Below are 11,322 nucleotides of genomic sequence, written 5' to 3'. Positions count from 1 at the left end.
TTTCTTAGACTTAGAAATTCAATTGTCATATATAAACCTTGCACTGACGTAAGGTTTAAGATAGGATATTGGTGGTGCATCTTTAAGGTTTATTGTTGTTGTCTGGACTGTGATGAACCTTCTTCATAGCACATAGTGTTTTTCTAGAGGTCTTGGAATCGAGTCCCGGTTTCTTTGGTCTTTCCTCCCTTTCAGAATTAGTGTCTCTTGAGAGGTCTTGGGAATCGAGCCCTGGTTTCTTTGGTCTATGATCCCCTTCAGAATTTTTTCTGATGACCGGTCATGTTATCGTCCTCCCCCGGATTTTTCAAATTGGTCTAGGCATTATGTTTTGAGTTAATCCCTGTACGTGCCCTTACATCTAAATCCTTGATATATCCTTTTTGGGATCCTGGGTGGCAATAGATGTCACTCTCAGGACATCATTTGCAGAAGGATCTTTTATGAATTGCCCTGGATATCTCTCTCTCATAGTCCTTATTCTGTACCCGCATCTGCTTTGATATTTACTTCCCATAGGACGAGGCAGGTTTCGGTTGGCAGGTTCCATTAGATTTTTGGTACTTTTCTGGAATTGGATCTATCTAGATTGTCCTCATATCTCGAGGGAATTTTTTGGCGGTGCATGGAGGGGGTCTCTGACGCCATCGCCACGGAAGACCTTATCAATGCCACCGTGGAGGCTGAACAAGCCTGGGGTGCTGCCGCTTTGGCAGGGGATTGGAGATCAACTTTAGACGACTTGGTGGTCAAGCCATCTATGTCACAGGGAGGTAAAAGCATCGGGGGTAAAAGTCACAGCTATAATAAGCTGCACAAGCCTGCCAAAACTCCCCCCCCCCCCACTGGCGATAAGAATTGAGAGTGCGCAGTTAGACGACAGAATAGAGAGCCTGCAGAACCTGGCGCTTATTGGAAAATGGCATTTCCCCGAAATGTCTGATTCTGACATGAGGAAATGGCTGGCGAACTTCTGGAAACCAGTCATTGGCTACGTCCCGGTCATATCAAGTCTTATGAGAGAGTGGTATTGTTTCCACTTCTTAAGTGCTACTGACGCCGAAGCCATCCAGAGTCGGCCATGGGTTTTCAAAAGGAGTTTTCTTGCTCTGTACAGATGGTATATCGGCTTTAATCCTTTGAAAAACACCCCCATGAATAATCTTATATGGGTGAAATGCCCGAACCTTCCCCTAGAGCTCTGGTCCAGTGAAACTCTGGAGGTGATTGGCAATGCTATAGGACGTTTCATCTATGTTGATCCATGGTGCTTGGGCAAAAAAGACAAAAGAATCGCATGGATTCTCATTCAAAAGCCGTTTAGGGGTGGTTATCCTGACCATATTGAGATTAGTTGGAGAAATTAGGCTATTAATCAAAGACTGGATTTCTGCTTGTCGCAAAACGGGCCACTTAGTCAAAAACTGTCCCAGTTCAAATTGTATGGTTTTAGACGGGATAGGAAAAAGTCGTTCAGAAACGATTTACCATCTCCTCCATCCTCCCCGAGTATCCCGTTTCACTGTCCCAGAGATCCTGAGCCCCCTCGCGATCAATCTGTTGATCCGTCCGTGCCCCCAGAGTCCTTCCTTGATTGTCCGAATACTTCAAATAGCCCTGTCAATTGCAGTTTTTCTGGGATCCAAAGATCCCCCGTTCCAAAGCCGAGAGAGGATAGGCCTGTCCCATCGCCGCGCCCCATGATTCAGAAGGAGTTTTTACCTGACTCTCATCAACGGCTATCGAAGGGGGACGACTTTTCTGTGGGTACTATTCCCATTCCTATCTCATCATCATCGCCGCAACCTGATAGTGCTGGACTGGGCCTCAATAGAGGAAAAGAACTGTGTGTCGGGCCTACCCCTTTAAATTCCCCTGCAACATCACCTGTCAATCTCTATGACAGTGATCTGGATCATTTGCTTTATTCGAAATCCCTCGAGCTAGAGCCGCTTACGATACACAAGCCTGGACCAAATGTTATGCCTGTCATCAGTCCGGATTCGGCAAGGAATATTACGGTCCGGAAGAAGAGTAGGGGCGGCAGTAGACACTTTAGAGGGAGAACTACAGTAACTGATACAGGAATTAGAAATTTGTCTTTGGTTGAGGTGCCTATCTATGATATGTCTGATTCACAGCCCCTTAGAGCAAGTCTGGCTGGCGAATCATCTAAATGATCCCTATCATCTCTCTGAATATTAGGGGTCTTGGCGTTGATCCCAAATTCATAACGCTAAAAAATTTCTTTTTCCATTCCAGGCCTGGTATAATCCTCATCCAGGAAACCATGCATAACCGGGAGGATACTATATCTTATTTCAGGAAAATGCTCCCTACATGGTACATGGTTGCTACAGAGGCTCGTGGTTTATCAGGGGGCATGGCTACTCTCTGGGATCCAGATCGTGTAAGAGCTAAGGCGTACAAGTGTTGTGCAGGGATTATTATAGCGGCTTCTATCAGGGGATGCGACTCTCCCATCAATATTCTTAATATTTATGCGCCATATAAAAACCGTGTTCCCTTCTGGAAAAGCATTTTTGCCACAGATCTGTTTGACATCGATCATCTCCTTATTGCTGGCGATCTAAACGCTGCTTTGAGATCTGAAGAGGTATGGGGCCAGGGGAAGTTAAACAATGTACTTGCTGATCTCATTAATATAGAAATGCTCAATAGGAATATGGTGGATATTACTCCTGTGGTGATGAAACCGACATGGACAAATGGCAGAGTCGACAAGGCCTATATAGCAAAAAGAATAGACCGGTTTTTTGTACATAGCAACATCCTAGAAAAATTGGGTATGCCAAGCTCATCTGTGGAAAACATTATGATCTCGGATCACAACCCCATTCTATTAACATGGCCTGGAAATCAATTCAGATTGGGATACTCTTTTAAGTTTGACAGAGGTCTCCTCCAGGATTCTGCCTTCAACGAATACATTCAAAATGCATGGAAAGAGATTAAGGAAAGGGACAAACTCCACATTTTCTCTACTTTCAGAGAAAAATTGGCCGAGATCAGGGGAATGGTGAAAAAATGGCAGATTCAAAAGCGTCAGAAAGATAGAAAAGAATTACAGAGGATTCAAAAAGAGCTGGACTTGCTGCTGGGATCAACAGAATATGCCTCCTACTCTTTTGAGATGAAGTGCCGATTAAGGAATTTGGAGAAGGATAAATTCAATCTGCTGCAACAGGAGGAAGCAAAATGGAGGCTCAAAAGCAGAGCTTTATGGATCCAGGAAGGAGATAAAAACACCAAGTTTTTCCATAACTATGCTAATGCAAGGAGAGCCAAAAATTCAATATGGAAAATAAAGGATGATAAGGGCACGTACGTGTTTTCACAGGAGGATATCACAAAGCAGGCAGTTAGTTTTTTCAAGGAATAGTACTGCAGTAGAAAAGATATTGCTTTCAGGGATATTCTATGGGGCATCGACTTGGTTCCGGAAATGTTTGATGAGGAGAAGAACGAAGCTCTGTTCCAGCCAGTCACTGAAAATGAACTTCTTGGAGTTATGAAGTCTTTCAAGAAAGACAAATCCCCTGGTCCCGACGGATGGACAATTGATTTCTTGATCCATTTCTTTGACCTCTTCAAATTGGATTTGCTCAGTATGGTGGAAGCTTCCAGACTATCGGGTTGCATTCACAACCACACTACTTCCACTCTGATTGCTCTTATCCCAAAGAAGGGAGAGCCTGAATCATTCCTGGACTTCAGGCCGATTTCCTTATGCAACATTACATTCAAGATTATTACAAAGATTATAGCTGAAAGAATCAAAGTGACGCTGGCATCCTATCTTTCTCCAAATCAACATGCTTTTTTAAAAGGCCGAAATATTCTAGATGTCGTAGCCAGCACACAGGAATGCTTACATTCTATGTTCTTGCATAAAACAGAAGCTGCTATTATGAAGATCGACCTCCAGAAAGCTTATGATGTATTGGATTGGGGATTTATGCAAAGTCTCTTGGCGAAAATCGGTCTGAAGCCCGGCCCTATTCGATGGATTATGGCATGTATTGAAAATGTTAACTATGCTGTCATTGTTAATGGTGTTCCCTCCCCATATTTTCGAGCGGAAAGGGGCTTGCGTCAGGGCTGCCCACTATCGCCTCTCCTTTTTATATTGGCCATGAACTCCTTGAGTCTGCACATCAACCGAGCAGTGGAGGAAAAAGCGTATGCTCCACTAAAGATATGCAAGCATATTTACATTTCTCATAATCTGTTTGTTGATGACGTCCTGTTATTTGCAATGTTGTCAAAAGCATCCTGGGCTTGTATTAAGAATATCCTTGACCGTTTCCAAAAGGCGACTGGGCTTGTTATTAACAAGGCCAAATCGGTCCTGTATCACAATGAAACCGACTGGGACACGACTTTATGGATCTCACAGCTCTTCGGGATAGAAACAAGATCTTTGTCCGATGGAATTAAGTATCTGGGATTCCGCCTTAAAGCTAAGGCTTATTCAAAGAATGATTGGAGATGGCTAGTAGAGAGATTTTATAACAAGATTTCGATGTGGGAACATAGATATTTATCATTGGGAGGTAGAGTCGTCCTCACCCAATCTGTCTTGATGCAAATGGTGGTATACTGGGCCCATCTTTATCTCCTCCCGGCCAGTATTATCCATGCCATGAACAGGATCTCCGCCAACTATATTTGGGGTGCTAAAGCAAATAGAGGCAAAATCCATCTGACAAAACTGAATCTCCTAACGTTGCCAAAAAAGCTCTGGGGCTAGGGTCTGATGGATCTAAGGCTTTTCAGTAAAGCCCTGGTCTGCAAATCCATGTGGAGAAGTATCTTTGGCACAAATCCTTGGAGTGCAATAATTCATCAGAAGTACCAAAAAGGCAGAAGTATGGAGTTCTGGTTCAGGCTTGGCTCCATTGGAATTAAACAAGGCTCTGCAATTTGGCACGGCTTCAGAAAAATGGAAAAATACTTCATAATCAATCTAAAATGGAGGATGTTCTCTGGAAGGAAAATCTTCATTGGTATTGACTCATTTGCTGGCTTTAGGGGGAATCTCCATGTTCCGGACCCTCTTCTTTTTTTCCTTCACAGAATGGGTATTTTTACTTGGGACAAGATCATTGCGGAGTGGAGGGGCCATATGCTCTCTCTGAAGGATGCTGCTAACATTGGCCTCCCTCATGCCTTGCTATTACCTTGGGAAAATGTCAAGAATGCTCTAGATGGTGGAGGGATAAAGCGGGCCGAGATTGAAGATCACTTAGTATGGTCCCTATCACAACATTCGACAGCGGCTGTAAAAGATATCTATTGTGATTTCGTTTCCAAAAAAAATATGCCTATCGGACAGATTTTTCCGATGCAATGGTGGAAACTTGGTTGTCCTCCCAAGGTGATTATTTTCTCATGGTTAGTTTTCTACAACAAAAACTCAACATGGGAAAACTTGAGGAAGAGGTCGTGGTATGGTCCTAGCATATGTGTGTTGTGCAACGCTGAGGAGGAGAAAAACTTCCACATGTTCTTCAAATGCGAGGCCACCCAACAAATCTGGTATGATCTGGCTCTTTCTTTACATTTTCCTCACCTGTGTTTCATTTCTGTTAATGCAGCTTTTGCCTGGTGGGGAAGACAAGAGGCATCTAAGCGGCCAATCCTTCCCATTGTGTTATGGTGTGTTTGGAAGTGGAGAAATTTAAAAATATTTGAAGACACAAACATCTCCTTCAAGTCTGTCTTGATAAGCTTCTCCTCTCTTTATGAATCGATCCATAGATAGAGCAAAGAGCTCTTCAGGTTCGCAGACTGGAGCAAAGTGCTTGCGTTTTCATACACTTGGAGTATCAGCTGTCATGACCTTCATCATTTTGAGCTCTTTCTGGCGAATGCCTGTCTCGGCAGTCGCCTTCCATCTGAGTAATATTTTGGGCTCCTCTCTTTTGTCGATCTTTTCGGTTATGTTTATGTCAAATAGATCATCCAGCTGCACGATGTGGTAATATCATGTGACTTATGTGTTTTATGTGTCCTGTTTTATAGCACTTGACTCTTTGGTGCCCAGTGGTTTTTTTTTTAAATATGTCCATGTAAAATCTGTTCAACCTGTCTTATGAGTCTGGTCACCATTTTCATGGGAACCAAATAGCTTCACTGTTATCTACAGGTCATGTTGTATATATTGCCTCAATATAATATATTGCTTTTTCTTCTGAGAAAAGACGACTCCATCACTTTTTTATTATTGCTATGTAAACATTCAAAGTTGCGATGCTAAGATGAAGACGGATTCAATTTGATTATGAATGCATTTAAATTTTGGGTTAAGCAAAATTACTAGTAAAACGAGTAACTATATCACAATATTTCTAATGGTAATTATGTTTAGATTTATCTAATTCTGGATCTAATATGAGCCGAAAAGGATCAAATTTTTTCAGGGGATTTTTCTTTTTAAATGCAAAATATAACAAGTAATTTTTCATTGTGTAAATTATATTTTTTAATTCTATGTAGATTACACTTTTACTTGCACGTTTTTTTTACTTCTAATTACTTTACATGAAATTATATAATGACATATGGAAAACTAACTAAACATGCATAACATATTCATTTTTGTTTTTTATTATAACGAACATTGATTTTTCATTTAGATATATTTTACTTTTATTTTAGAAGGACGCCTGTCAATTCCATAGTGAGCACGAACGTATTTACACATCACCATCATACTGGGTTGTAGAATAAAATTTTAGGCTCAATAATACTAACATACAAAAAACAAATATTCAAATCGATGATAAATGCCTAAACAAATTATTATGCCAAAAATTAAAATTACAAGCAATATCGCAATACAAATATCATATCACAATATTTACAAGGTGAAGGAGCTCACCTCATAGCCGTGGCTTGGAGGGGCTTATCAATCATTTCACTAAATCTATTCTAACATTCTAGCATTGTATTCTAACATTCAACAGTATGGGTGTTGAATAGAGAACCTGATGACTGACCGGACATATCTATCTCTATTTCCCTTGACTCTTCACCATCGTCATCTCCATACTCTGTTGCTCCTTTTCATATGTATGGTCTTTGATCACCACAGGGAGAACAAGATATTCCAGAGTCACTGTACCCACATGGCCATTACTATGACCGACGAATGCTTCACTGGTTTCTCTCTTGTAAACTTAAGACCTAGAGATAGTGAGGAAGAAAATCAGATTTAAAATGTTAAGAACTGCTAACAAGGCATAATAGTAGTAAATACAGGATGCTTTGAGATTGTCCAAAATCCACTCGGTGTGTCCCTTTCTTCCTGTGATGTTAGTCATAACAGTTAGAAGAAAACTACAGATAAAATTCCCAATTCCCAGAGTACTGGCAAACAATGTAGTTCCAATGCTCTGCATGCTCTCAGGGACCTGATCATAGAAGAATTCTAGTTTGCCCACTTCAACGAAGGAATCTGCTATTGATCTGAAAATGGAATGTACTTGTTTAAGGGTGCAAGGTATCCATTTCCCATAATTGCAAATGTGAGCTATACACTCCAAGTGACCTCTAAAAATGTGAAAACTTATTATTTCTTATACAGAGAGAGACTGTAGGGGCATTCACCGGACATGTCACCTCTAAAGAGAGGATGAGTTCCAGAGGCTACCTGGCCCTCTACAGGCTCTGCCTAAAGAAATAAAAAAGTAAACACTTAGAAGTCTTTGACATACACATACTTGAAGTTTAAGGTCTTGCGGAATAAGACAAATAAATTTCTGCAGCTGAACAGGTGATTATGTGTGTATGCAAGTTATATTTATTTGCTGTTTAAAACTTTATATCAGTTTTGTTTAGCATATCATCTTCAGGAAATAAAGACATCAAAATGATAAAGTAGTTCACCCCCTCCTGGGCTACATCCACTGGACCAAGCCTCTCCAACTAGGCTTGTCCTCTTGCATTAAAATTCCTACAAAGGCTAATACAAGAATATGGGTGTCTTGAAGGACATATATGACTGTAAATATAGCATCAAAAGATAGGAATTAGCTAAACATGCTCTTTCCCAAACACTAATCAGTGAAATTTGTACCTTATACAGTACTTTCCCCAATTGGCCCTAGTGGCCCTTTAAACTGGCATGGAGAATTTCAAAGTGAATATGACCTCAATTGGTTCTGAAACCTCTTCCATTAGATTCAGAAGGTCAAAAATAGCAAACATAGGCTTTTGAATCACCAAAAACGGATGAACATAGCCCCCAAACAGCTCAAGCACTGAAATGGCCCTAATGGCCCTGAAAGCTTCCCTGAAGCTAAACAGTGAGAAGAATGCCTCAACAGACAAAATGAGCTGTAGAAATGGATTCAGAATGCTGAAAACCTTCAGGAATGACCTTCGTTCCACATCCACTGGCTGCACAATTCCCAATGCAGCTCCCAAACTGATTTGGCCCTGGTGGCTCCTGGAACTTCCACAAAGAAAAAACACCTACAAACGACCTCAGATGGTTGTGAAACCTATTCCAATGGCTTCAGAAGGTCGAAGAGACCCAAAATAAAAAAACAATTCGTACAACACCGCCTTTCCTAGCCAAAGTTATAGCCCATTAAAGTTTTCCACCAGTTATGCCTAGAAACACTCCAGCTAACTTTAGTTGGAGTCCAGTTAACTCCGCCAATTATGGCGGGTCCGCCAAATTTGCCAACACCGCCAAAAATCTCCACCAAATCTTGACTGTTAGTTAACTGCCCGCATGTGACTGCAAAGCTCGACGGGTGGTTCGCATTGGATTTCGTGCTCGGTGGTTAAGGGTCTCGACCCACGGTTTTGGGCGTAAGGTCACATGGTATGCGGGGCTAGCCCTTAGGGGCTGGCCCCCTTAAAGCCCCGCCCAAATGAAGTTTAAAGTTAAAATCAAATTTCTCAGGCCATTGTAACACGTTCGACCCATGTGGCGCGTTGGTAAGGCATATAGTTTGTGGTAATGAGGTCGCGTGTTCAAACCTCTTCGCTGCCAACAAAAATTTTAAACGCACCCAACACACTTGCTGACGTCATCATGGGCCACGCGGCGGCCTCCGAGCCTGCCACGAGGCATCTTCTAATTCGCTGCCCAAAAGGAATATTCCGTGGAATATTCTTTTTAAATTTTTTTTAAAAATTCAAAAATTAAGGGTTATTGGGCGATTTTGTTTTTGGCATAACTTTCTCATACAACGACCGTTTTTCGAACCGTTTGCAGCGTCAGAATCAGGAATACGAGCTCTATCCGGTCTTTTAGGTTCCAATTAGTTTTGATCACTTTTATTTTTGACCATTTTACGACACTTGGTACTGAGCTCCTGCTCACACCTCCCAAATGAGAAAGCTTTTGGTCCCCAAAAGCTTACTGAATCTCTGAACTGAACTGTACAGCACTTGAGGAACAGAAATATCCTCTTCCGTTCAGCCAAAAGAGCATACTGATGCCAAAATTTCCTACCTTATCAACTGTCGTCATGGCGAATGTTGCTGCATAACCAAGTACTCATCGAATCCCGACCAAGCTTGTTCGCCAGACAAACTGAAAGTTGGCAGAAACCAGTAATGAAACTTGCTGATATATGAGCTGAAATATTCCCCTGAACATGTGGGCTTGCCAGCTGTCACGATGCCCATCCATGACACCTCCACTCCAGAAGAAGAGTTGCCTCCCAAATGAGAAGGCTTTTACAGAGATGAAACACTTCATCATTTCTCCTCTTTACAATATTGGAGATCAAATTAACTTTTTCCAATTCAATATTACATTACATGCATGGTTAAAAACAAAGTAATCAACCCTTCAAGTTAATCACACATACATGTTTAAAATACAAGGAAATCATCATGATCCCTGTGCTCATGCATATCATTCTCGTGCATGCAGTTTATCCTTTAACTTTCTCTTAAGTACAATCATAAGTACAATATCCTTGATCATATGCACATGTACTTTCAAAGCTGAAATGAATATAACTTTCGTTGTGATAGAGTGAGTCTCATACTCAGCGTTTCCATCCTGCAACTTGAATTCCCTCAACAAAGAAATGCATTCAATCAAAAGACATGCAACTTCAGTTGGAAAAGAATTCTAACCATTTCTTACCAATCCATTTCAAAGGCGCTTCCTTTAACTGCACATCAATATCAACATGTGTATCATCCTGACACATATCAATGATGGAAACTTCCTTCCCATTCTTGCCATACTCTTTCTCCAGTTTCTTTAACTTTCGTGGAAGCATTGTTGGATTCAGAGTCCAACACCTTTCAGCAGTATGTCCATGCTTATGGCAATAAGTGCAACACATGTTCATCTTCTTGATAGCATGATTTGCATTGTTCATTGGAACTTTGGCTTCTTGCCTCCTTTCCTTAAAAAGTTTCCTGTATGTTGCCATTCTTTTCCAACATCTAGAAACACTATGGTTAAACAAACCACAAAAAGAACATGCAATTCTTTTCCAATGCTTGTGTGGAAATTTTCCATGCTTTACATGATCAAAGGAAATATGATTGAAATCAGATTTATACCTTTCTCTTTCACCTTCATTACTTTCATGAGGAGGTGAATCAAATGAAGAAGAAGCTCCTTTTGGAACACCATCAATCCCTTCAATGGTTTTAGAGCTTTCACCACTTTCTTGTTCAAGTGCATGCTTATGCACACCTTCTTCCTGCAAATCATGTTTCAAACTATTGCATTCCCCAAGTGTTAACGGGAAAAGTGTCTACTCAGAATGACCCTATCCCACTAAGGTGTGACAGTGACCTTAGAAACAAACAAAGAAAACTACTTTCGTATTCTTCTTTATGAACTATAAATGAAGAGGAATAGGATGAACCAACCTGTGTCTTGCGCTAGTCCTTTGATCCAATCTCTCTCCTCTTTGACAGCTTCCAACTACCTGCTCCCTTACTTGCCCAGCTTCACCAAGTTCCTGTAAGATCACAGAAGAAGAAAACTACACAAAGACATGGATTTATATTCATCAATAGCTTAGGATCAAATTTAAGCTAAACATACAAATGTAACAAACATCAATGATACACAAGCATGTAGGAGAAACTCAAATAGTTTTATTGATATAACAAGAAGATCCAGGAGGAGTTACAACCGATGATTCCTGATCTAGCATCAACCTCCCAACAAAGGAGTCCCCTCTTCACCTCCAACAAAGCATAAATCACCTAATACTCTGATATCTATCTCAAAACCAACAGCAATTCTCTGCAATGTACAAAATTCCAGCCTCCGGATCTCTGGGATGAGGGATCCATATATAG

The 11,322-nt window shown here is 41.0% G+C and overlaps 1 protein-coding gene across 1 annotated transcript; it reads left to right on the top strand.

Annotated features, from left to right (window-relative positions):
• Nucleotides 1-2,290: 2,290 nt before the first annotated feature.
• LOC149163074 (uncharacterized) lies at nucleotides 2,291-3,403 on the top strand. Its single transcript, XM_089435336.1, has one exon. The coding sequence runs from the start codon at nucleotides 2,291-2,293 to the stop codon at nucleotides 3,401-3,403; it is 1,113 nt and encodes a 370-aa protein (XP_089291462.1).
• The last annotated feature ends 7,919 nt before the right edge of the window (nucleotides 3,404-11,322 follow it).

Source organism: Pinus tabuliformis, chromosome 5_2, assembly GCF_031772625.1.
Source record: "Pinus tabuliformis cultivar Carrire ecotype Pingquan chromosome 5_2, CPIR1, whole genome shotgun sequence".
In the NCBI taxonomy this organism is placed as follows: domain Eukaryota; kingdom Viridiplantae; phylum Streptophyta; class Pinopsida; order Pinales; family Pinaceae; genus Pinus; species Pinus tabuliformis.
The sequence above is the reverse complement of the archived record's forward strand: the minus strand, read 5'-3'. Positions and strand labels throughout refer to the sequence as shown.